Below are 27,982 nucleotides of genomic sequence, written 5' to 3' on the forward strand. Positions count from 1 at the left end.
TCACTATTGAAGGAACTAAAGAAATTCTTTAAATACTACAGTATATGAATAAGTTCTTCCATCAATGTTATTTTGCTGGGCATAGTGCACGCAAGACACGCTGATATATGTGGCTGCAAATAACTGTCATAGTTTTAATACTGCCCATCAGGTCACATGTTCCACGTCACCGAGCAGGGCTGCAAATAACTGTCACAGTTTCCAGACCACCCATCAGGGCACAGTTTTCAGGTCACCCAGCAGGTGCACTGGGAGTTCACTGACTGTCACAGCTTCCAGAGCAACCAGCAGGTGCACAGATGTATTGCCAACGCCATATTTTCCAGAGGACAAAGGTAAGGCATTGTTGAATAAGGCAGGCAGACATTTTACGAAATAACTCCGAAACAATGCAACTGATTACACTAATATTTTTCTGCAATTCTACTGTCCAAGACCTTTAATTTGGTATATGATGTGGCCTGCACAGACAACGGCATCTTAGAAATAAGTCACTCATAAAAGTCGTACTTATGCTATTAATATATACATTAGATGAACTTTAGAGTGTGAACTATGTTAGTTTTTTCACTCTGACATAGGTAAGGTATGTCCTAACATGGCCCTATAGTGGAAAATATTATTGCCTTTGATGACTAGAATTGTCAGAGAATGGGCTTTGTGGTCACAACCCTCCTAGGCTGAAAATTTTCACTGAAAATGATAGGATTGAAGTGTGTATAAGGTATTTGCTCAATCAAACTCCATCGATCCAACTACTGTTCTATATTGAGCATGTACTGCAATTGTCTTTCTGCTCTGTCAGATGAAAATTGTTATATGGGTGATAAAAAAAATCACTCAAAATTGTAACATACATTCTGATTAATAGCAATCACTAGAGCTGGGATTTTTATTTAAATACATATTTTTTCCTGGCTATTTGGTTCCTTAGAAATGAGTACTCTTTTCCTCCTGTTCTGTATATAATATGTGCAGTCCATTTACCAAATGTTCCTCTTGCAGGTTATCAGATCTGAAAAAGAAAATTCAGCTATAGTGATGACTGCGATAAAATACTTACAATCTACTATATAAATGCCTAGTGGCGTGTGTGGTGAAAAAAAAAACCAAGCTGCAGCACCACCTGCTGGGCAGAGTTATACACTGACCTATATATTTCTTGAAGGAGAAGTGACAGTTGGGAGTGGTTGGTGGTTGCCGGGGGTGACAGTGGGGAGTTTTTAACACCTTAAGTAGCTTGATGAAGGATGTGGCGATGAAGATGAAGGATGAGGTGATGGAGAAAAATGATGAGGTGGTGACATGTGGACAAAACCACGTTAAAAAAGGGCGCTTGCGTCGGAAAGTAACGCTCTTCCCCTGAGGAGGCCTGGGCTAGGCCCAAATGCATGACAAGAATCTTTTTAACACCTTAAATAGCTTGATTTGACTAGAATGCATGAGTATCATGCACGGGTTAACTTGTATTAACAGATGTACAATATACCATATTTTTTTCCCCATTTCAACATAGATGTGAGTTTGCTATAAAATAAAGTAAAGCTGGCGATTTAACTGAAATCACAAGAATTGAAGTTTTGGGGCTAGATTACCTAAACTGCGGGTTTGAAAAAGTGGAGATGTTACCTATAGCAACCAATCAGATTCTAGCTATCATTTATTTAGTACATTCTACAAAATGACAGCTAGAATCTGATTGGTTGCTATAGGCAACATCTCCACCTTTTTAAACCCGCAGTTTAGTAAATATACCCCCTGGTGTCCATTACAATTTCTTCTGCAAGACTCCTCCTGCAAAACTACTTGTTATTTGTGAATTATGAGAATGAATGGATTCCTTCTAACTATATGACTAGGTTTTGTACTATAAGGGATGCAAATGCATTCTTTTTTTTTTTTTTGTATGCTGAGAAAATACTGGCTGCTTATGCACGTAGCACACACTGCAATTTAGAGTTGATCTTTGACTCGCCCTTTCCCATTGTTAAATCTTCCTGCACATTATAAATCCTCCCCCCCCCAATACAGTGCAACATGGTTTTATTGGTGATATTGACCACATTGACTTGATATTTAATATTCTACATCTAAAAGTAGCAAAAAGTAGCTTTACCTTGGAAAACCATTGGCTTCATGCGTATGGTCCTGAAGCTCCTTGTTCCGAGTCTCTGGTAATAAGAAGCAAAGGGAACCACCAATGATGGGGACACTGCCATAAATGGCCAATGGTATAGCAGGGTGGTACTTGTCCAAGAGACTAATAAGTGGTGCACCTATTCCAGCTACACGGGCGGTCATAGAGCATAGCCCCACTCCATTCTGCCTGCAAGTGGACAAAACACTATCATGTTCACAACAGTCATTAAACATGGGCCAAACTTTACAACTTCAGTTATTCAACAGTAACAAGAGGCAGAATACGTAATATAAGACTCAAGTTAACTAAGATGCTTGTTTGCCTTCACCCCAACAAAATAAACTTCCCACTTTGTATTAAATGCTCTCACTATCAAATTACCCTCCTAACACAACTGGTCTAATGTGCATATTAGCCTGAGCAAATTCTTAAAAATGTACAGATTTGTTTGGAGATAGCTCACCTGATGACTGTGGGAAATAACTCTGCCGCATATATATAACAGACTGAATATGATGATGCAGTTGCAGATTTTCCAATTACCGAAAGAACTGTGATTACAACAGAAAACTCTGTAAAAAATGTCAAAGGAAATATTATAGAACACATTATCGGTTATTATATATTACTATAAGTTATTTTATAGGTTTTATTTGCATCAAGACAAATATTATTGATCCTAGTTGAATAGATATTAACATATTGGGGCTCACATAGAGTTGGACCTATGTCTGTTTTATTTGCATAATTCTGGACTGCAGATGCAGATTTTGCTGCATGTTACACTTACGATTTGGAGAGGACCTTGGAGAGGTTGAACAGAGGAGGGAAGGGGCATGCAAAGCGTAGGCCATGTTCACGTAATTGCAACTCAGTTAGACCTGGATGCGTATACTCCTGTGAGGGGCAGTATTGCGGGTGCTGGAGGGCTAGTGCAACAAGACATTATAATGATGATGATGACTATCAGCAGTACTAGCTAGCTGCTTCTGATTGGCTAATCGTGAATTGACCCCTATACCATATAGTACTTAATTAATTAATGTGGCTTCTATTATTTGAAGTCACTCCATATAATCACATTAGTTAATTGACAACAGGAGAAAGAAAGATTCCCATTTCATTTTTATTGAGGATAGCAACTACTGTTTGTATTCAATTTAATTTGTATTTTGTATTTCTGTGTGTTTAATTATATTTTATATGGAATATACAACTTTCACATTTATTATTAATGTCTAAATACTATACTCTATTGTATGACACTTCACTACACTATTGCATTGTGTATGAATAAGGTAATGCGTCTTTTGCATTTACTGCAAACTGTGTTTTGCCTGTCGTCTCTAAGCTATTGTGGGATGTAAGTATACACACTTATTACTTCTTATATAAACATATGGTAGAGATATATAGCTGGACACATCTTGAGGTTTGTCCGTCTAAACAAATACACATAGAAGTGCTTTTGCATGGGTGTGTCTTCTCCTGTTTAATTTCGGGTCATTAATGTGCTCAACTCCATTATATCTATTATACAACACCAAACATCTGTTATACTTTGTGTGAATGTGGTGCTGTATGATTCATCCTAAGTTGTGCATTATATTGTTCATAATAACAAATGAACACAGAGGCTGCATTTATACTATTTTATATTTTCAATTTTTATTTACATTGGAAGATGTTCTAATATTTTCATGCGCTTGTATGTTTCATATAGTATAGTGCCATATAATCCTTATAACCATTTTAAAACGGTGCCTGTAGATTTGCCTTCATTCCATAAAGATTGTAGTTCAAGAAAAGAACGTTTTAGTTGTGTCAGTTGTCTCACTTCTTTGAGACAAGCGTGCAAATAAACCATTTCTGATTTCTGGCTATGCCATTTACACGGAGGTCTTCAAATAAAGGCCTTACTCACTGGGTATAACTGAGTATGTGTATGTTTGTATGGTATACTTATTTATCACTGTATGTGAAGTCATCCTATTGGCTTATAGGGAGGACTTCAGCTTACAGGATGTTTCAGAAGGCTGCAATCTCAAAAATGGTTGATGGTGAATTTATCTAAAAAAAATGGAACATGGGACCAGCTATCTTTTAAATGATTGATATGGTGCACTATACATTGAAATAGATGGCAGTATGTTTAGATTTTCAGATTTTTCATTACATCACTTGGGATTAAAAGCAGAATTAGGCTCAGGGGGTAAGTCATCATCATCATCATCAGTTATTTATATAGCACCACTAATTCCGCAGCGTTGACTAGAAAGCTCATTCACATCAGTCCCTGCCCGATTGGAGCTTACAGTCTAATGCCCTAACATACTCACACACACACTGTGGGCAGCACGGTGGCTTAGTGGTTAGCACTTCTGCTTTACAGCACTGGGGTCGTGAGTTCAATTCCCGACCATGGCCTTATCTGTGAGGAGTTTGTATGTTCTCCCCGTGTTTGTGTGGGTTTCCTCCGGGTGTTCCGGTTTCCTCCAACTAAAAAAAACATACTGGTAGGTTAATTGGCTGCTGACAAATTGACCTTAGTCTGTCTGTGTCTGTGTGTATGTGTTATGGAATTTAGACTGTAAGCCCCAATGGGGCAGGGACTGATGTGAGTGAGTCCTCTGTACAGCGCTGCGGAATTAGTGGCGCTATATAAATAAATGGTGATGAAGATGATGATGTTGCACACACACAGACAGAGAGACTAGGGTTAATTTAGATAGCAGCCAATTAACCTACCAGTATGTTTTTGAAGTGGAGGAAACCAGAGCACCCAGAGGAAACCCACATAAACAAACACAGGGAGAACATACAAACTCCACACAAATGGTCGGGAATCAAACTAATGACCCCAGTGCTGTGAGGCAGAAGTGCTAACCACTAGGCCACTGTGCTACCCGATTTTTTCGGCAATTTAAAATCGCTGCAAATCGCAAGAGATAACCGCCAATTTGAAAAGCAAAATCGCCAAATGTATTAACCAGCGATTTTGACTTTTCAAAGTCCAATCTCTGGTAATTTGTGTTGGTTTTAAAACACCTATCTCTCCCATGTTATAGTCAAACTCGCCGGAGATTAAACACAAACTCACTCGCGTTTCAACAGAAACTGAAACTCGCCCGAGATTGATAAGAAATTAAAGCATTTAGTGTAAGCAATCAGGTCAATGTTAATATAACAGGAGTTTAAATAAACCAAGATTTTTGTTGTAGAGGGGCAAAATTGATTATGAATTTTCTTACGGGGGGGCATTTATTTTAAGAATAAATTAGTGGGCCAAATGTATTAATAGATTAAATGTAAGTTTTTGGGTTTTTTTATTATTACTGTGGCTTATTATTTCACCACCAGTGGGGCAATATTTATATTTTTTTGATATGGCAATACTTAAAAATTCCTGATGGGGACACCATTAAAAGTACAGACCCAAAGAAAAATTTTTTTGCAGTACCGTGTCAGCCAGAAAAATTTATGGGATGTTGAATACTTGCGTGTCAAAAAAGACAAAAGTATTATAGGAGTGATACCTTTATTGGCTAACCAAAATAAATTTTTATATTTGCTAACTTTCAGAGCACAGAGGCCCCTTCATCAGGCAAGTTTACAAATGAATGACTGAGAAAAGGACACAACAATTAGTAGATGTTACATCAAGCAATTTGTACAGGGGGGGGGAATACGTCATAAAGATAAGGTAAAGTAATAAAAAGGAGGTTTTCGCTAAGTATGGAAGAGTGAAAGTCTTAAGAGTTCAGAGATCTGGAGTCACTCTGCTGTGGGGTGTGAAGTGTGTCCATGTAGTGGGTCATAAATCCAGGTCTTAGGTTGAGTCCTTGAGTCAATAACTGGAATGTTCTTATCAGGTTGAATTCACAGACTTTTCTCTCCCTGTCATTTTAAAAAAAAAAAACCTTTGCAAACTGTACAAATTACTTGATGTAACATCTCTTAAATGTTGTGCCCTTTTCTCTGTGCTCTGAAAACTAGCAAATAGAAAAAAATATTTTGGTTAGCCAATAAAGGTATGACTCTTGTGACACTTCCCTTGTGCCTTCTGTTATATTAACATTGCCCTGCAGTGTAACAGTCATGTGTTTGGCAATCTCGTCAATAGAAAGCAGCGTATTGTATCTGGCTGTTTTGAATTCAAACCGGGGCGAGTTTGCAAAATTGCAGCTTCATACATTTGGCGATTTGTATAGCTAGAGTGGAAAAAGATTGGGACTGCGGTTTGTAGTGATTTTGAGATTACCAATTTTGAAAGAAACACATCTCTGGCGATTTTACATCAGAACGCCGGTTAATAAATCGGCAAATTACAACTCTGCAGAGAAAATCGCTGGAGATGCAAATTCGCAGCTTGAAACATTTACCCCCAGGAAACATCTGTAGGCTTCTTAGGGTTCAGGCTATATACATAGAACATGTATATACAAGACCCAACATTCATAGAGATAAAAGGCAATGTCAATGTCAGGCCACATTCAGCCACAGTAGAGATGATGCAGCACCAAATCGGTAACCAGGAGAATATTTCAAATCCAAAGGCAAGACCAGGAGACTGAGAGGGTGAACACACCACAAGAACCACAAGCAGCACTATACCTAATAACTAAACAGAACTTATCACAGGTAGCCAATGCCAATCCAAACTTATGAGCACACCCACGCCTGCCTGCCATACCGAGATGCGTGATCCCGCCTGCTGTTTATGCCAGGAATCCAGCCAGCAATGCATTGTGCTTGCAGGTACAATACATATATATATATATATATGACAGAGATATTCTGTACTCTCCAAATACACAATTAATGCTGTACTAACTGCTGTTCTATAGGGAATTTTAGCTCCACATGTTGCAATATATGTTAAGCTGACCAATTAATGCCAAAGTCTTCTCTTCTGGCCAGTCCTTTCATGTTATGATTGGCCAGGTGGGAATCTTTCCATATCAAAAATTGTTGATGGCAGGAGGTGGAACTAAAGATTGAAAGGAGATGTTTCTTGTGGAATTCAATGTGGGAATTCCACTGTATAACTTTATTGCATAACATAACCTACCTCTTGGTATTGTAGTAATAATTAGGCAGGCGGTTCCTGCCAGTAAGAGACACAGTGCTTGACTCCACTTTCTTCCTAAATATTGCACCATGAATATGGATCCAAGACGGGCTGGAATTTCCACAGCTCCAAATACAAGTTGAGTAATATATATGTCAAGTCCGAAGCTTCCAACACTCAGACTAAGTCCATAGTAGACCAAACTGTTGGCAAACCTGGAAGCAAATTTGGAAATACAGAGAGAGATTACCTTTTCCACCAATGTATGATTGCAGGGAGATGATTGTACCTAATTTGCCATCTGTAAGGTCCCCTGGAGCATCCAGCGCTGCTCTGTACTAACACTTGCCTGTTTCATACAGGAAATAGTGATGTCAATGCCTCTCCCCTGTGAACAGCCCATTTATGTGAATGGGAAGTTAGCAAGGGATGGACATCAATATTACCACTGCCTGTATAAAATAGGTCAAGCATAGGACATAAAGCAGAGCAGTGCTAGTTTGTTGGAGGCCTTTGGTGAACATACATTGGAAGTTAGTATTATATCTTAACACAGTAATCTATAATCAAAATTAATTTTTGGAAGCAGGTTCTCTTTAAGAAAAAACACGCAATATTGAGAAGCGCAACTCACTGATACCAAGTAATCTTTACCACCACAAATTCATTCAATATCAAATAAAAACTATTCATTAAAAATAAACAACTAATAAGACATGTTTTATCATATTCAGATTAAAAAAATAAAATATATATATATATAGAAAATACAATGTAATAAAAAGTCCAATTCAAATATCAATTAATAAGGACACAACTGGGGGCGTGGTCTCACAGCCATACTGAGAGCACGCACCTTTCATCGGCTCGGTTTCTTTTACCACTTTCTACCCTTCTTTGGACCCCCATTGATAGCCTTTGGGCTTGTGAACTATCCTGATACCTGGGCGCTGCCCTTTAATAAACAACCGGATCTCCCCCACGGTCTGGGTCCGTTACCCATCTAGTGCAGCCTGCGTTGCACTCGAATCCCCGGGCTCAAGTTCCAGCCTCACGGCCCTTGGACCCCCTTCAGACTCCTGTTCCTGAATCGCTGCATGTGGGGCTACATACAACGCCCCGAATAGCAAGGGGACCTACTGCACCTGAAGTTAAGACCTCCCTGGAACGAGAACGGACTCCTTCCTTCACTGTAGGATGCAGTGAGGGAACATTAACAACTGTTGTGGTACAAGCCTCTCTACTGGCCCCTCTGGACTGCCTATTCTGCACTGAAGAGCTCAGAATCCCACCTGGTCACCCATGCGACCTACTTATACATAGGGAATCCTACCTTCATGGGAATTCTGGCGGCTCTCTGAACCTCACCATACTCTGCTGGCTCTTCTCCTAAACATACCACAGGCTCAAGTGAACTTAATGTAATCACCTTCCTCGGCTCGGACCTAGAGGGACCCCGCTGATATGTTCTGTGACTATTGTGTGGTCCCCTATCCTCTTCTTCCTTACCCTATCCCATCCCCCTTTTGAGTCTTCTTGGATGCGTGTGGCTTCCTTTACATCCACAATGTCCAACAAACCGGCTCAAGGAACTTCTACCAATTTCTTCGGAACAAAACCCAAAATTTCTCTTCTTCAAGCTGAACACAGTGAGGCATCATATTCCCCCACCCCTGCTGAGGTTGAACTGGACCCGCAAATCCAGGCTGTAATGACAAACCTCCTCGAGGGTGTCATGCATTCTAGCAAGAACTCTCTTAAGTAGTCAATGAGTTCAAACCAGAGCTGATCTCGCTGGGAAGCAGGACGGATGCCCTGGAGATAAAAACAGATGACTTATGTCGCTCACAGTCTGTATTGGATAATGAACTATCTAGTCTCCATGACAAAATAGAGTCCTTGAATCGCTCTCGATGTAACAATGTCCACATTAGAAACGTTGCAGAGAATATCTCTCCATCAGAACTCCACTCTTATTAAATATCTATTTCTCCATATTTTGCAAAGCAGAGGTCTGGGTGTCTGCGCTTCTATTAGACTTATGTAAGATGGCTGCCTAGGTCTGGGGAAAGTGGGGGGTGGGGGGCTCCAGCCCATCCAATTGTGGCTATGCAGCAGTAATTCCAAAGGCGCCTGTTAGTATGTTATACTTAATGCAGACAACAGAAAGGTGGAATAAAGTAATGTGGAACGAAAAATTGTATAATGGTAGTATGCAGATACAATACAAAATAGTAGGTCAATCAAAGAGTAAACACAATGATATATTGAGTAATAAAAAAGGATCTATAAAGAGCTCTAGCTTTCAAACGTGTGCACACAATATGTAGTAGTCCAAAAAAAGAGAAAGTCCTCCACGTAGAAACGGTTATGTAAGCCAAAAGCCAAAGTTCCCTCTGAAGCGTCTTCCTAAGGTATATTTCCAGAAAAGATGTGGAGGAGTAAAAATTGTCTCAATATCAACCAGTGTAACAGTAGCACGGATTGGTAGGCAGTAGCCGGTAAACATCAGGAGTCCGAGTGGAAAGACTTACCCCACTCTCAGGTGTAGTCCCCAATCTCCAATCCACGAAACAGCTCCTCCAATAAAGGCCGCCGGTGATTTTGCCTCCAGATGTGTCCACGTCCTGGCGTTGTGTAGATAAAAGGCGCGCATGTGCATGCAGCCTCTCTATATGAAAACACTTTGTCCATGCTCCCGGATAGAGTAAATGTCCTTAAAAATATAAAAGTGGTCAGAAGTAAGGAAAAAACAACAGAAACCAACGCATTTCACCAAGTAAATTGGCTTCCTCAGGGATATCTGCAGAGATGCCTGAATTCAGGTCCTTATAAGTAAGATAGTGGTGTGCTTCCTAGCTTTTGATTGCCTGTTCATACAGATAGAGAGCTGTAGGCTAAGGATCCAGTAATCACAGGTAATAAGTGAATCCTCTCCTGCGATGTAAGAAGAGTCTTGTCAGCAAAAAGATTGTAGAGGGTTGTATAGCAGTAAACACATAAATAAGTGTCCATGGCTTAATTCAGTAAATAACACTTGCATATTTGTCACGAACAGCACTCATCTGAGCTTGCGTGACGTGTGTATGACAAAGGGTTAATCAAAAACAACAACATGGTCTGTCTAAAATGATTAAATCCTTCCCTATCTACGCCAAGCATTAGCTTTGACATATCAACTATGCCACCACCAAGGTTTTTTCTGAAGAGCTGAAACTCCTATTTAGGAAGCCTTCGGTTCTCCCTTAAAACTAATCTATCACAATTTACTTTAATCAGAGTTAACATAGACCACAATGTTCTCCTCGGTTTTCAATTATGTAGAGTTTTGACCAAACTTTTGCGTGAATTCATAAGAACACAGAGACTTGAACTTATTAAGTGTAATTTAATATGGAAAATACATCCACAATGCTTAAGATAAAACAGTTAGTAAATGACATACAAATATAATGCAATTGTTTTTTATAAAATAGAAATAATAAAACACACAATTAATAACTCACATATAATCAAATTTCTGGTGCTGGGAAAATGTCACAACTTTTCACCAGAATGGCTTACAAACATGATTTTACCTCCACACAGCAGGTCATAAGTTCCCCTTCCTCTTTGAGGAAAGTCCTAGTCTAAATGTTGTTGTTCTCAATGTAACTTTCTAGGTTGAGAAACTTCACTCTCTCTGCACTGATGTTGGCGATGAAGTGAATATTCAAATCATTGTCATTTATGTAAAGAAGGAACAGGTCAAGCTCTTTTCTGGTCCCTGTCCATATACATATGACATCATCTATAAACTTATACCACTGCAGGATGTTACTGCTATGTGGGTTGTTTTCCCAAATGCATAGATTTTCCCAGTGGGCCATAAACAGATTTGCGTAACTAGGTGCGATTTCGCGCTCATAGCCATCCCGCGAATATGTCTATAGTACCCACTTGTAGCCCAAAAATAGTTGTGATGTAACAAACTGTATGCTGTCCAGGATGAACTCTATCTGTTGAACAGGTAGTTTGGCATCATTCATAAGGATAGATTTGACATGGTTACAGCCTGCTTCATGTTCTATGATGATATAGACATAAGCAAGTAGCCTTCCTTCCATTGAACATTTCTCAGAACCTTATGTATATGACTGGTGTCTTTAAGTTAGCACCTCTGTTGGGTAACCAGAGGTTGGAGATAAAAGTCAATGTAGCTGGATAGGTTGGTAGTAATGGAATCAATATCCGAGACGATCGGTCTCCCTGGCAGATTTAGTTAAGGATTTGTGTAGTTTGGGTAGGTGGTAGATAACTGGTAATCATGGGTTCTTTACTGATAGGAAGTCTAACTCCGATTTGTAAAGTATGCCCACTTGTGTTACTTTCAACAGAAGTCTGTCTAGACTCTTCTTGTAGTGAGTAGTAGGGTCCTCTGAGAGGGGTTCATAAGTGCTGGTGTCCCCAAGTTGACTCTCTAATTCTGAAATGTAGTTGCTAGTGTCCAGGATAGTGATCCCTCCCCCTTTATCAGCCGGTTAGATAATTGTCTTAATTAGATTTAAGCTCCCTAATCGCCAAAACTTTCTGCTTTACTGATATTAGACTGGGTGGTCTTTTTCTGGATGTACATCTTTTCCAAATTCTCTACCACCAGTTTCTGAAAAGTGGCAATGTAGGGACTCTTGCAATATTGGGGATAAAAGGTTGATTTACTTTTAAAGTCAGTGTGTCCGAACAGATCAGGAGGGTTGTTGGTGGGTGAAGGTGTCATGCTGATGGCATTTCTCTGATCCTTCATAAAAAAAAATTACGGGTTAGTTTGTGTATAAACTTGTGCAGGTTTATGAAGGTGTCAAATTTATTCAAGGGTTTTTCTGGTGTAAAATTTGAGTAAGCTTTTTTTTGTGGTGCAGTAACCTTATCACTGCTTAGGTTGAAGATACCTCTTGGCGTTCTTATTTACTTGTTTTGGGTGTGGTCCCTACATCTCTTTCCTCCTTGCTTCCCTCGGATGGTTTTTGTCTGTTCCTCCTCTGTACAGAGAGTGGGCTCTGTTGCTGGGAGCTGGTGGCAGTCTGAACGTCGTCCACTGGGAACACATGCTCCTTGGTCAACTCTAATAAAAGATCTAGATTTATCTCTGAATCTGGATCCCATCTTGTGCAATCGGTTATACGGTTTTTGTGCACTTTCTCCAATTTATCTAGGTAATTTTGTTAAGTGTAAATAAGCTCTTGGCAGATGGTATATCTTCCCTTTTTAAACCCCTCCCTTACTAATCCCCCATAGTCTCTCCTGGGTGTATTAATTTTGTGTGGGGAAGTGATGTTTCTTGGGTCTAGGGGTTTATAAATCCTCCTCTGTGTTCCTCTACTTGGGATCTTTTTTATAAGGGGAGATTTGGAATGTGTACATTTGATGGAGTTAGTTTGATAGAAAGTGTCTCGGAACCCATATCTGTCCTGAGCCTTTAAGTTCCTGAAATTGTAAATGCTTTTATTTATATTGTGGTTAGTTCCTGTATGTTGTCTTTTCTCCACCTTTTTGTTTGTTGTTGTTGAATTTAGGTTTGCACTTGGGATATTGTAGATTAAGTTCATAGTCCTCTACATCTCTCAGGATTTTTTTTTCCTTTCTCTTTATAATACCCTCCCCTATGTCTTTGATTTCCCTGAGGGTTAGTTCCTCTAAGTGTAATAATCTTCCAGATGTGGGAGGGAGCTAAATTTCGCTTGTATAAGTGTGATTTCTTCTTCTATTCTAAGTAGTGAAGTTTCTCTCTCTTCAATAATGATCTTCATTAATTCAAATGAGCATGCCTCCAATTTTGAGTGCCATGCGCTCATAAACCCTGTGTTGTCTAAATTGAACGTGGGTAGCTTGGAAATTCTAAGTCCTCTGGGGACAATTTTATTTTCAATATATTTAGTCAATGTGGTATCCTCCCACCATTGTTTAACCTCTAGAGTAAGCAATTTCTCATAGAGTAGAAAATTGGCGCAAAAGTTGTCCCCTAACCTAGACAATCTTTCCTTTCTTTGTAAGTGTATCATTCCTGGCTGAGTAATGTACTAATCCAGTGTTTCCCAACCCTAGACCTCAGGGACCCCTAACAGTGCAGGTTTTTCAGGTGACCAGTGATATAATTATACCACCTGTGGATCTTTCAAAATGTGTCAGTCAGTAATGATTACACCTGTGCTCCAGCAAGAAGATAAGAAAAATATGCACTGTTAGGGGTACTTGAGGACTAGGGTTGGGAAACACTGTACTAATCCAAAGATGCAGCTAATACCCGTGGAGCCCAAAAATAGATAATGTAAAGCAGAGGTCTGGGTGTCTGTGCTTCTATTGGACATATGTAAGGTAACTGCCTAGGTCTGGGAAAAGTGGGGGGTGGGGTGCTCCAGCCCTTACTATTGTGGCTATGCAGCAGTAATTGCCAAGGTGCCCGTTAGTGTGTTATACTCTAATGTTCCTCTGATGCTCAGAGATCCTTGTGTGTAGGTTACGGATAGTTCTTCCCACATATTGCCTACCACACGGACACTCTAGTAGGTAAATGATGCCCTTACTATCGTAAGTAAGTTTGTCATGGATTGTGTGTACTTCATCCGTTACATTTGATTTAAAGGTTTTAATGTGTATAGTGCTCTTGTTAGATCTCACCCCAATAAGGACACAACTTAATATTATTAATAATCTGCTGTCTCACTCTCTACCTACAGTGCAGTTGTAGAAAAGAAAATGCATATATATTTGAAGATTGTAGATACTGCGATTGATGTTATACATAATACGGAAGAGTTGTAAGGCAATACTGTTATTGTTAGGATCTGCTCGTTATCTCGCTCTAGATGTGGAACTTTCTTCTGCTGGACCTTGAACATATACATTTTGTTTCGAGAGGGGAGAATTGAAAGTGGAACCCGGTAACTGTGTCGGCGGTTAGATTCCTCGTCGGCTACAGCTGCCTCCAGTCCCTTGTAACTCACTGCACTCGAACAGCTGGTTTAAGCAACAGTTCCTTTTACTCACAGTCAGATTGTTCCAATAGGAGATTCACATTATCAATTCACAATTTAGGTGTCAAAAAGCTTCTTTCATTATTTCTAAGAACCAATATCAGACGTTAGTCCTTATACCCACCGATCTTACACGTTTCTCCACGTATAGCCTGGTTTCATCAGAGATATTTTTGCAAGGAGCTGGACTTCCTTTTAAACAGCCGCCATTCAATTAAAAGAAGTGTATAAAAAACTTTCACCTGTCTCGCAATATATCCAATTAAACACATTAATTACCCTATATCTATTTGTGGTGGTAAATTGTGGCTAAACAACACTTTTTAATAGGAGCATTGCTAGTATGTTGGAGGCTTTTGGTTAACAGACATTGCAAGTAAGTATTATATCTTAACACAGTGATCTATATTAGGTGGGTGCAGGTTCTCTTTAAGAAATGTAGTCATTGATATATGAGAAACCATCCGGACACTATAAGGGTCATTTACAAACTGCAAACCTGTACTGCTTTCTTTTTCACATAAGTGTGCCAGCACATTTCCAAGTGCACATCCACTTCCCAGTTCTTGTAACTTCCCCTGTAAAAGGGGGATGCACCACCACCAGGTTTGCACCTTTTCTAGTGTGCACATTTTCAGATGTAAATAAAACTTTACACCTTGTGTAAACAAAAGTTTACACAATTCAAGTCCAATCTACTACTAATATAGGACCACACCGTTATTACTTCCAGTATAAACCTTCCCACCTTGCACATTCTCAGGTTTATCTACCAACCCACAAACCTAGGTGCAGAATGTTCTTACAAGGGTGTTTCCAAAGGTCTTGCATTGGGCGCAAAATCCACTTGAAATGTACTTGATACAAAGTACATAAATAAGCAATGGGGGTCCATATAAATGGTGGTTCATAAAAACTCTATAGACATCATATTTTCTAGATTTTTTTTTTCAAATAGTAATGTTGAAGCCTCACTGTAGAATACATATAAATATACAAGATAAGAACAATAATATCGTTGTTTTATTTCCATTATCTCCTGAAAAATTACCGTAATGGAACTTACCATACAAAACACATAATAAGTGTTTTTTTCCTTAGATTTGGTATCCTAAAAAGATCTATCAAGTTCCCAGGAACAGTCGGTTTTTCCTCTTGTAACTTAGAAAATAAGAAGAGAAAAAAAACTGTTTTGGAACAGTAAAAATATTATCTCTAATCCCAACAAGTTTGTATGTGTATCCTGCTTTAGGTGTGATACATATGTCAGACAGTTACATGATCAACAGTTATATGATCAACACCATAATGTAGACAGTATTATTAGGTCGACAATTCGAATGTAGACAGTATTATTAGGTCAACAATTTGAATGTAGACAGTATTATTAGGTCGACAATTCGAATGTAGACACCATTATTGGGTCGACAATAATATCCCTAACCCTATCTCTAACTCTAACCATATAATATTGTCTACATTTCAATTGTCTACCTAATATTACTGTCTACCATGTGAATTGTCTACCTAATGTTGTTGACTTTTTGAATATTGACCAAATTAATTCCTAGCCGTCGACAGCATACTTCTGCTTCAATGCATCCATTTTTTACCCACATCTCCCTTTTTCTCATTACATATTTCATGTCTTAGAGATTATTTCTATAAACTGTCCTATGCTATTTCATAGTGGGGGCTGCCATTTTGTGTACAAATGAAAAAAGCCTCAGTGATATCACAACTAGTTCCTAGAGAAATTATTTGTCGCATTCTCATGAATACAATACCTCCCACATGTCCCCTCTTAGGGACTTTACCTGATAAGACAGTGTGGCCACATACAGCTGGGACATGGCCATGTAATGTTGTGGGTGTCTATGTCTCCCAGGGTCTGTCAAGAACTTATGAACTGCTGGGCTGTTCACCTTTCCCCTCCCCTATGACCAAAGTCCTGACAGCTGGATAGTCACCTGACATCAGGACATTTGGGAGGTATGGAATACTGCTCTAGTTGCATAATTGTTGCCTCTACTGGGTCCCATTTTTTTGAAGAACAAAACAGCTGAGGTACAATCCAAAATGCACTTTGTGTCAGCAATGGCTTAAAAGCATAGTGTAGATTGTGGAGGAGAAGTGAGCACCAGTCAATAGGAGGGATTGGATGGAGTGAGGATGCACTTTGCTATTGTAAAGTAGGTGTGCATAGCTTTACAGTTTAGAAATAAGTGAAGATATTGCAGTGTATAGAAACAAAGCAGAACAAGATTTCATGATGCAGAGCGATGGTAGTGACATAAAATAAAGAGGTGTCTACTGAGAGCATGTGCGCTGCTTAATGTGTGCTTGGATCATCCTGGAACCCCAGTGCAAATCCTAGGAGATATGCTTTACGCAGACACCAGGTGCATTGTAACTTACACAACATGTCCCCAAGGGGTGCTCACACAATGGAATTGGAGGCTTTGCTTTCCAATATCTAGACTAACACACTTGAAATGGAAACACGTTTAGGACTGATCTTTTTAACACATTTTACATAGTCTTGAGAAGATACTGTGAATGTCCTATAGCTCTTCCATGCTGGGAATGTCTTGTGCAACCTGCCTGGACATCTATATTATCTAGTGGATACAATTTTATAATTGGTTTCTCGCAATTTAGAGTGAAGTGGGGATATTGTTTAACATAGTTACACCCTCTACCACTCTGTCACTAGATAGAGTCCTGCCCAGCTCTCTTTCTCAGTGATCACAATAGACGGTACAAAAGAGGGCGGTATACCTGTGACATTACATGTACATTACATGTGCCTCTATTTCATTTACCAAATAGATGTAGAGTAAGTAGCTATGTATAAAGTTAGACAATTGGTTATATGCAAATTTGCCTAATAAAGCAGTATTGCTGTGTCTTTTATAAGAGTCCTCTCCACATTACATCATATATTGAGATATGTTGTTTCTCCAGATGAAAGGTTCAAGTTCCCAAGTCTGAGTGTGAGGATTCACAACACTAGCTCCAGGTGACAGCTGTCAGAAAACTGTTCTAATCTAGCTCTTACTCTGCAAACAGCCCTTCAGTGAAAACGTCAAGTTAATCAGAACAATTTATCTCACCTTTTTGCAACCTTTATTAAGTCCATAAGTTCTACCAAACCTTTGCAAGAGCAAAGTTTTGTTTTTGATTTTGTTTTGTTTGACTGTACATCAAAATTCTACCTTCTCTAATCCTTCTACCTTGGCTTTTCCCCCCACTATTCTATCTTCTACCATGTCTACATTTATAATTGAACCCATTATGCCCATTAATACGTCTACACTATACACAAAGATGTCCAATAGGATGACCACTAAGCAAGTAACCACAGTGAGGAGCGTTACCACACAAAGTATAAGGAAGCTAATCTCATCGTGCTCTGTCATCAATCTACAATATGGTCTCTGGGTAGAGACACCTGACATCTGGAACTCCATTTGGCTTAGAACAAACAGATGCTAAAGAAAGGCTTTTGTTACCTGTTTTAGTAATTCCTCAGTTAATTCCCGTTTATTAATATATGCAGCTTTCTGAAGGAGTTTTTTGGCCTTTTCATTTTTGCCTTTAGCTAGAAGCCACCGAGGAGATTCTGGAAGGAGCCTGAGTTAAGATAACTTCATATTAAATGAATGTAAATGCACAAAATAGAATAAACATTTATTATATATTGCAACCCTACTGTAAAGTATAATGAGATTAGAAGTTCCAGAATAAGTCCCAGGGCTTCTGTACAGGAACCAGAACTCTAAGGTGCCTTATAATATCATTATATTTCACAGTAGGGGTGCATTAGTACATATAATACATGTAGTAGGTTATAACAAAAATAGAATATTTTAATACTATTATCAGTTTATTAATTATGTTAATGCAGCCTTGTTTTGTGAGGTGATTTTGTCCATTGGTGACAGGTTGCTGCATGGGAGAGGGGCAGAGGCAGGTTCAGGTGCAGAAGTGGTGAATTGTAGACAGTGTAATATCTGGCTGAGGTAAATAATATTGAGGAAGAGAGAAATAAATCAGATAAACAGCCGGCTGCAATGACAAAGGGCAAAATGGCTGAGGCGAAGTACAAAAAACTCTTTGGTGGCACTGTGTGCCGAGAGTTACGCAACTGAGCCTAGATATCAGCCAAAGTGCATGGGTTTGCCGACCAAGATGGTGGCATTTGTAGTGGAGCAGAAGGAACAAGATTATACATTGCATGCTTAGGAGCGTTCCTTGATGTGCGGAAGGATGCTCAGCCATTTCCACTCTACTAAAAGACTTTGAGGTAAGGCTTGAGTTTTGCCCCAGCACTGACCTGGTGGAGATCAGGTCTTGCCCTATACTTTTGATTAGACACATTTTGCACTTTGCAGTTACACTTTTGTGGAGAAGCGCATTTCTAGTCGCACTTCACCAAAGACTATGAGGTGCCTCTTCGATTTGTTTAGCTACCTAAATCATAATTACCAACTTTTTACAACTTTTTACTGTTTGCCTCTGGGAGATACTGGAGGTGAGATGAAGTACCTCGAAACTATGACGCAAAAGCATCATTTGTGGGGGGTGGGTCCAAAATGACGCTACTCACCCCAAGTCGTGTCATGGAGGCTCCTACCGGGCACACTTCACTAGTAAGTGGGCAGGGTGCAGAAGAATGACCTACCCTTCCCCTACAGAATTCTTTTCAAACTCCTCACCACCACTTACAAGGCTCTCTCCAACTCTACTACCCCTTATATCTCTAACCTCCTCTCCATTCACACTCCCACCCGCTCCCTGCGCTCGGCCAATGACCGCCGCCTCTCCTCCACTCTGATCACCTCTTCCCATTCCAGAATCCAGGACTTTTCCCGTGCTGCCCCCCTTCACTGGAATGACCTCCCTCGCTCCATCCGCCTCTCTCCTACTCTGTGCTCCTTCAAACGTGCACTCAAAACTCACCTCTTTCTCAAAGCCTACCAACCATCCACTTAACCCCCATCTCCTCCACTCATTCTCCCCTCTCTCCCATTCCCTCAACTGGCTCCTCTTGTGCCTGGTCTGTTTAACCCTCCCTTAGGATGTAAGCTCGTTTGAGCAGGGCCCTCTTCCCTCCTGTCTCCTTACCCGTTCTTCTGCTCCCTGTCTATTGCATCTGCCTGCCTGGAGTTTCTGAAGTATTGGTACTTTTGTTTATTGTTCTGTACTGTTATACCCTGTATAGTCTACTGTTTGTACTATGTGCGGCGCTGCGGAAACCTTGTGGCGCCTAACAAATAAATGATAATAATAATAATCCCAGGCACATATTATCATTTATTTATCTAGGATTTCACCCTTATTTTCTTTACATAATTTCAGAATGATTTTACTTACCAAATGTAGCAGACTAATATAGCTGTGGGTGCGGAACAAGCTATCTGTAACAACCTCCAGTTTCGGATGCCATAACCAAGCCCAGCTAAAGCCATTAGTCCAATTGCAAAACAAACATGGCCAGTGATTGTGGCATATGCACGTTGTGCTGATCCCACCCACTCTGCAACTGAAATATAAATAATTATTGTCTATTATCGTCTATTATTGTGCATTGACTACACATACATCTTTTCTTTCATGATTCTATATTTATTTTCTATGATTTTGTATTCATGAATGCAGTATTTGTTACAGCGGATGCGATTACCCAGCACTAATTTGCATTTTAATGTAGAAATTGTGTATGTCGGTATATGTTTTTATATTATTAAATTATATTAATATATTTCCTCAGTGTACGAATCTGTTGTGGCCCATGTACACTATTGCATTTGCGTTTTTTCAGACATTTGTTTTTTTTTGGGTGGGGGGGTATTGCAGACCCTTTTAATTGGTGGCCTCGACTACAGCCTATCAAGCCCCGAAAGATTTATTGTGTTTGTTTAGTACATTCATCTTTTCATCTGATCTGTTCACTACACTTAATAATCTCTCTTTCAAAATAGTTAAAAATCTTCAAGCACTCAATAAGCACAACATTTATATTTGCAGATTAATCATATGATTTATCAATCTATTCTCTCAAATAGACAAATATACAAAGTGACATCAACAGCAACCTGTTGGGGCACTGGCATAGGTTCCTGTAGAACCAGGGAGCACATGCATGAGACCTTCACAGTTTTGCTTGCTGTGGGAGGGGGGATATTAGCTAAAATATAAACTTTGAATGTAATTACCCTTTAAATGTTCTGAGTTAGGAGTTGCTTTGTAAATATTATGGTATTAATTCAAGTAAAATAAAGTAAGGGTTAACTGATTCCTGGGGACTGGGAGGGATTCTTTACAAATTCACTCGATAAATATTAGCTTGGTCCTAGTTTAAACAAGAAGATGTGTTTTAAAAAAAAAAGCATTGTATGCAATGTATTTCAGCCATAAGGCAGCAAAGAAATTTGCACTGTTGTTCAGGTCATCTTGTTATGAGTTTGGGGATTTAATTATAAAAAAAAAGCTATTGCATGAACCTGGGTTACACTAACTCTTCACATAAGTGATTTGGTACATAGGAATATAACTCAGTTTCAAGTAGGTTAATACAAAATTTACAAATAGAATATAAGAAGAGTTAAAAAGTGGGAACTAAACAGAAGGCAAGAAAGATAAGAGCCTGGAATACCATACATTACCTAGTACGAAATTATTTATCAGGACCCCAGACATGGCGATTCCCACAACACATCGCAGCACTATATAGGTGTAAAAATCTGTAACAAATGCCGCTCCAACACCAAAAGTCAACATCAATAAAACTGAGATTAGTATAACAGGACGTCTCCCAATCCTTTAAAAATTAACAAATTGTATAGATATAATAGATGCATAAATAAATGGACATAGGTATTAGTTTACCACTGCAACTTATTTTACAGATGCCTAAAATATCAATACATAACAAAACTTTCCAATGAAAATGTTAGAGTGTCTCTATATTAAATGTTTTACTTTTTTATACGGTTGATTATAATGGTGATGCTGCTATTCATAAGCATCATATAGGCAATATGCTACTCAAAGGTTTATGGGAGATTAGACCCAGCCTAGTTTGGCAAAAATGCTTTGAAGATCATTCAAACTGGTTTCAAAACTTGTGAGATGACCCAGATTTTTTTTGTACAATACATTCAGCCCTGGTCATGATAGCAGCAGGAAAGCTAAACTTACCGCTTTTTATAATAATATAAAATAAAGCAATACATATTTTTAATAAATATTTGCTGGTATAAAAATCATGCAGACATTTAGGGGTATATTTACTAAGCTGCGGCTCCTACGAACCACCCATTCTCTGAATTCTGCAGCCATTTTTTAAAATGGCAATTCTATTAAAGACAAAGCCCATTGGGTTTTGACTTAAATAAAATTGCAGTTTTAAGAAAATGACTGCAAAGAGCAGAGAATCGGAGGTTCGTCGGAACCGCCTCTTTGTAAATATACCTCTTAGACTGTATCAGAGAGGATTGTTGATGAGTGAAACTATGAAGCGTGTTTTATCATTCATTGAACTGTTGGACTGGAGGAAGATAATGATTCGTCATTGTACAATTATTCAAATGACAGAAGAGAGTGTGTATCACTATCTTAATAATACATACAAAATAAACTATGATCAATAACATTTGTAATGATGATATCCTATCAAACAAAACCGTTATTTTTGGTTTAACCAACACATATGTGAATTGCAATTGTGGTTTTGTCATGAAGTAGCACCAGTCATTAAGGGGTTAAAGGATTTGCAAACCTGTTCACCAGTGTCCCAGCAGCATCCAAAACCACTTTTAATGTTCTTCTAAATGTGTCATTTCTACCAAGAATAACTGTAGGAGCAATAATTGTGTTCATTACAAAGTAAAATAAACGTGGGCCATTACTTCTTGGGAAATTAATATATTATTTAGGAAAAATAGTCCAGTCTCAATTTAATATGAAAATAAGGATGAAATATTAATGTCAGACTTTAATTCTTACCTGTCTCCTAAAGGACCAAATATGAGAGATCCGATGAGGAGTCCCAACATGTAAATGGACTGGGAGATATTAGTCTGTTCTTTTCTTTTGCAGACCAGATCAAACTTAAAAGAAGTCAGATATAAACATGATTTTCATTGGTGCAGCATGTGATGTTACATGGCTTTGTGCATAGTAAACTAACAGCATAGCTTCTTTCTATTCTGCAGAGCACACTCATATAAGATCTAATATATACATAAAATATTAGTAAATAATGCTGGCGCTATAGATACTCATCTATCTCTGAGAAAATCACGACATTTTTTAAAAACAAAATTGTATACATAAATGACCAAATGTTGTTACTTCTTCCTTCTAACACAAACCCCTCTTATATGACATAGGGAATCACCTAATCATGTATACAAGAGGATAATTCAAATTTTTGAAAAACATTTTCGGGATTTTCTCAGAGTATCAATAGCGCCAGCACTATTTACTAATATTTATGTCTATACGCTTGAACATATGTTGATGGAATGTATGTAAGTTAATAGTGGCTGCTCTTTGATTATTTAGCGCAGACATACCAGCTTTTTATAAAGATCTAATATATACCTACATTCTTGAATTAGAAATCTCGAAAACATATATCAGCAATAATTGGAAACTTTACCATATATAATAAGTGTAAAACAAATTGCATCTACCTGCAAGCAGTACAAAGTAATCCACCCCCACAGCTAGCGCCCAGCTTTTATATTACAATCGTTACAAAGGGACCGACTCATGACCCACGGTGGCTCAGTGGTTAGCACTTCTGCCTCACAGCACTGGGGTCATGAGTTCAATTCCCAACCATGGCCTTATCTGTGTGGCGTTTGTATGTTCTCCCAGTGTTTGTGTGGGTTTTTTTTTTTATTGAAAGCCTAGGAACGTGCAATCAAAAACCCAATGTGACCAAAAAAGGTGCAAAACCAGTAAAAAAGTGCACAAGGTCTGCGGTACTTGGCCCTTCCTTTAAAAAGAAAGGGCCCTGGTCCCCGACCCCTGGAACCAAAAGGTCCCTTAGGGAGCAAGGGTCTTCAGACCCCTTCGCCGCAAGGCTAGGGGGGTCCCTTTAGCCCCTGGGATCCACCGAAGCTTCAGCTAGGGCTCAACAACTAGTCCACCCCCTAAGGGGAGGACCTATGTAGGTGTTCAGGGGGGCCGGCGCCTCAGGGCCACACAACCCCCCCTAGATCTTCTCTGGGACAGGAGCCCAAAAGGGCCTACCCGCACCCAAAAAAAATCCAGAAACTGTGACATAAAAGTGAAAGTGACAAACGTGAAGAAAAAATAAATAAGTGCCGAGTGGACACGGTCCTAGCCTAACGGCTGGGCTTGGTATAAAAATTTTCTCACCCAGCCATAAGGCCGGGGCAAAGAATATAGCGAGTTCTTAAAAAGAAAGTGGTCAAAAGTGCATGGGTGCCAATCTAATCACGTGTTTAAGGTCCATGACCAGTGATTTATGGCAACCCCGGGGTCGCCACTCCCGGAGGCACATTTGTCCCAGGCTTTCATAAGCTGCCTACCCGGCCCCTGGCCAGAGGACCAAGTACAGCTCTACCACAACTTCACTTGATCTTAGCCAAAAGGCCGAAAAGAGATGTTTGCGTGGGTTTCCTCCGGGTGCTCCGGTTTCCTCCCACACTCCAAAAACATACTAGTAGGTTAATTGGCTGCTACTAAATTGATCTTAGTCTCTCTCTGGGAGAGCATACAAACACCACAGATGAGGACCATGTGAGGACATTTAGGATGTAAAATCAAATGGGGCAAGGACTGATGTGAGTTCTTTGTAAGCACTGCGGAATTAGTGGAGCTATATAAATAGCTGATGATGACCCTTACAACTATGTGTAGTGACTTATATTCATGTTGTCACAAATCTTGTGATAACTAATAGTGTGAACAATCCAGGGAGGACTACGGTTAGGAGGATGCAGGCGGTTGGGAGTGATGGAACAATGGTAGGTAGGTGCATACATTCTGTGACTAGAGACTGTCAGTGGTTGATGGGTATAAAATATTATAACAGAGTGGGAAGGCAAGTGGAGGACTCTGCTAAATTCAAATATCAAGCTGAGTAGTTAAAAAAAGTGATAGTGAACATTTACTTGTATGGCAATACAAAACAAACAGAATGTTGATTATTTTTTTCTTGATTTTAGTACATAGTTTAGTAGATGTCTCTGTTTCTGAGGAAAATGCCTTGTTTTGGGGGTTTTCTACCAGACATTCCGCCCCCTTTGGTTCCAATTTGACCCTTGTGTCTTAAAATGTGTTGTAACTATGTTTTACAATGGAATGTTTATAGCGTTATGTTTTTATTGTACATCACTATATAAATGGACAACTTTACAGTTGTTTTTCTTTTGTTACAAACTAACCTAGACTGCAACCATAAACTTAACCATACTAATAACAGGGAAGAAAGCCATACAATTATTCAGCATTGGTGCACTATAAATCCCTTTGGTTCTTTTGTGTAATTGTTAACAAATTGGAACGTCTTCTTATATTAAAATATAATCTTTATTAAATTGCATTAAAATTTGTTATGTAAAACCAGTGAAATATAAATAACAAATGTGCATGTGAACAGACAAGATAGTGCATTTAAAATGACTGGATGCCATTCAGTTATTTCGTATGTTATTTTAAGGATTTGAAATAGACATAGGCGATAACTGAAGTGCATCCAGTCATTTTTCCAAATTGCTGTTGCAAATGCTAAAGTGGCAGGAACAAAAGTGTAGTTTCTGCAGGGTATAGCTTCTTACCTATCGGGGAAGGGGATGGTATTGTTAGTGTTGCATAACTCCTTACTATTGAAGTTAGGGAATTGGGAAAATGTCCACGAGAATGGGGCAACGTCCACAGGCAGGGGAGGACTGGCAAATTTTAGCACGGAGGGCAACATTCGACTCAGCTGCGTATTAGGAACATTTTAAAGAAAAGAAAATGCAGGTGGCCCAGTGACCCAGCCCAAGGTAGCCCACGTTAGGACCGGCCCGGGGGGCAGATGCCCTCCTACCCCTCAGCCCAGTGATGCCCCTGTCCACGGGAAGGAGGCATGTCCACGACCCACCGGGAGCGTGTTCTGCACTTCCAAATGCTGGCCCGGCCCCAGCCACCTTCAAAACATTCTGTCAGTCCCATGCGGCACCCGCTGACCACTGCTCTGCTCCCACCTAAATGAAGATAGTTGGGAGGTTTGGGGCTTGTGCTTCTGCTGCTCTGTGTCACTCTGGGAATGAGGCACAGAACCACGCAGCCTTTCACTGACATCCAGGAGCAAAAGCCAGCAGCTTCACGGTTAAGAGGTGCATAATGAGCGCTGAAGTTAATTTCAATTATTAAACACACCCCTCTTCAGCATTGTCAGCGAAAGGAAAAAAGAAACAAAGTAAATGAGTAACAAGATGTTATTTATTCTGTATTTTAGGTGTCCCCTAAACCCTGGTACCGTTGGCAACCTACTGAGTTCAAGTAAGGTATTTTGGGAAAGCGCCTCTAAGGTGTGTTGGGGAATAGGAATGGGGATGCAGCCCTATTACCCTGTAGAAGGGACTCTGTGTCCTCCTCTTGTGGTATAGATGATATAAAGAACAAGGTTGAAGGCGCAAAAAAGGATTCAGATGGGGGCAGGGAGAAATGTGTTATTTTTAGAATATGTATCTAATCTGATAATCTGAATGTGAATGTTATAAATGAATCAGTGACAAACAGAGTCTGAATGTGAACCAGATATCAATCAACAGTTTTAGGGATGAGGTTAGTTGCGAGTAATTGGCTTTTTCTTCCTATTTTTAGTCTGATACTTCCATGGTTAATAGGTGATTTATCAGCTATATGATGTATGAAAAGTCCCGTAAGTCCCTTAACTAACGCATTTCATCTGTAGTCAGACTTCCTCAGGGCAACAGATGAAACGTGTTGGGTAAACTACACTCTGTCGACCTCAAATTGATTACTGTCTCCTGACTCTGCACAGGGCACTCTGATCCGGATGAAAGCTGATAGAACTATCAGCATAAGAGTCAGGCATTACGGGACTTTTATACACCACATAGCGGATCAATCACCTATTAACCAAGTACCTTTCAGACTAAAAATAGGAGGAAAAAGCCAATTACTGGCAACTAACCTCATCCCTAAAACTGCTGATTGATATCTGGTTCACATTCAGACTCTGTTTATCACTGACTCATTTATAACATTTACAATAAGATTAGATACATATTCTGAAAATAACATAATATAATAAATATAATAATTTCTCCCTGTCCCCATCCGAATTCCACCCTTTATTGCACCTTTAACCTTATTCTTTATACAACCTACTAAGTTCACCTAATGGCAGCTTCATCCCTGGTTCAGCCACAGTTATATATAAACGTTAAAGGTTAACTGGACCCTTTTACACCTAGTCTGGCTTTATTCTTCCATTACAGGTTCTTGATTATATATGATTAAGCATTTTAATTAATAGACAAATATCTACAGACCTCAGTGACCAGTGTTGACTTTTGCTGTGACGTATCATACATCCATCCATTCTGGCAGACACTTGTGCTGTTCAGTCCATATCTTTGAATTGATTCGATGTCCCAATCCACTGGGGCGTACATCAGACATTGTTCATATGACCCATATTCATTGCGTGGGATGGTTAAATTCAGCTGCACTTCCTCAGTTAGGTTTGGGGCTTTCTCTAGGATCCAGTCTGTATTGCAGTGGTGAGGGACAGATATTCCCATAAACACCTGCCCAAACATGTGGAAGGCATTGAAGAAACTAAGGAAACAAAGTATAAACACCAAAGTTTTCTGAAAGCGACCAAATTCTCCAACATTTTTTAGGATTTCCCCAAAGTCCGTCATTGTCATCTGGTTCACAGTTATGAAAGACACTCTACTGACAGTGAGAAATTAATGGTTAACCTCTGTTCGAGAGCCACCTATAATAAGTCAAAGTCCCATATTTAATAACACTTGAATCTGTTTACTAGCACAATATATGTACTGTACATTCATAATCACAACATATGCAATACTTTCCATCCACTATATAACTATGATCTCCCTGGAAATACATTTGTTTTCTGTCTCTATTATACATATCAATAGTGATAATAACATCACTCTTGTTTGTCTAGTTATATTGTTTAGGGTTTGTAGAAATGTTTTATAAATAATGTCAAAAGTTTATATTATATTATTTTTGTTGTTATTATTATTATTATTATTATCCTTTACCACAGAATGTTTATTCATTCACACCCGTCCCTGCCCCAGTGTAGATTACAATCTACTTCACTACTACAAATACACACACACACAGGTCAATTTTAGTCAGAGATTATTTAACCTACCACTATGTTTTTGGACCATGGGAGTAAACAGGAACGCCCAAATGAAAGCCACGTCAACACCGTGAGAATATACAAACTGTATGCAAAACGCATCTTCAGCAGAGAATACAGAATAAAAGTCATCAAAATATATTGTGCATTGACCACTTGTATTGTATTATGTGGAAGAAGTAGAGAGATTACTTTCATTCATTTACACTAGAAGTTACAAAAGTCAATTTTTCTCCATTGTCCTCCAAAGCTTAATGTGGAGGATACATTATATTATAAATATCCCAAAAGTGTAATATAAATGTTTATGGCTTCATGGTGATTATTAGTAGCAAACTAGAGTCATCTCACAT

General features: G+C 39.2%; 1 protein-coding gene across 1 annotated transcript; it reads right to left on the reverse strand.

The window, feature by feature from the left end:
• On the reverse strand, positions 1 to 27,148 carry LOC142157658 (solute carrier family 22 member 13-like). Its single transcript, XM_075211242.1, has 10 exons — positions 26,773 to 27,148; positions 22,235 to 22,338; positions 20,893 to 21,047; positions 19,601 to 19,769; positions 17,737 to 17,857; positions 15,288 to 15,382; positions 7,212 to 7,426; positions 2,604 to 2,712; positions 2,117 to 2,326; positions 1 to 1,015 (listed from the first exon to the last, which is right to left on the reverse strand). The coding sequence occupies exons 1-10, from the start codon at positions 27,145 to 27,147 to the stop codon at positions 931 to 933; spliced, it is 1,638 nt and encodes a 545-aa protein (XP_075067343.1). The 5' UTR covers position 27,148; the 3' UTR covers positions 1 to 930.
• Positions 27,149 to 27,982: the final 834 nt, after the last annotated feature.

This window comes from Mixophyes fleayi, chromosome 5, assembly GCF_038048845.1.
Source record: "Mixophyes fleayi isolate aMixFle1 chromosome 5, aMixFle1.hap1, whole genome shotgun sequence".
NCBI lineage: Eukaryota > Metazoa > Chordata > Amphibia > Anura > Limnodynastidae > Mixophyes > Mixophyes fleayi.

What these genes read in the sequence shown, in the direction of transcription:
- LOC142157658 (XM_075211242.1), bottom strand. Translation starts at nt 27,147, where the DNA reads ATGACGGACTTTGGGGAAATCCTAAAAAATGTTGGAGAATTTGGTCGC. An exon ending in AGTCAACACTGGTCACTGAG is followed by an intron (nt 22,339 to 26,772) that starts GTCTGTAGATAT and finishes ACTTCTTTTAAG; the next exon opens with TTTGATCTGGTCTGCAAAAG. An exon ending in ATATTAGTCTGCTACATTTG is followed by an intron (nt 17,858 to 19,600) that starts GTAAGTAAAATC and finishes ATCTTAACTCAG; the next exon opens with GCTCCTTCCAGAATCTCCTC.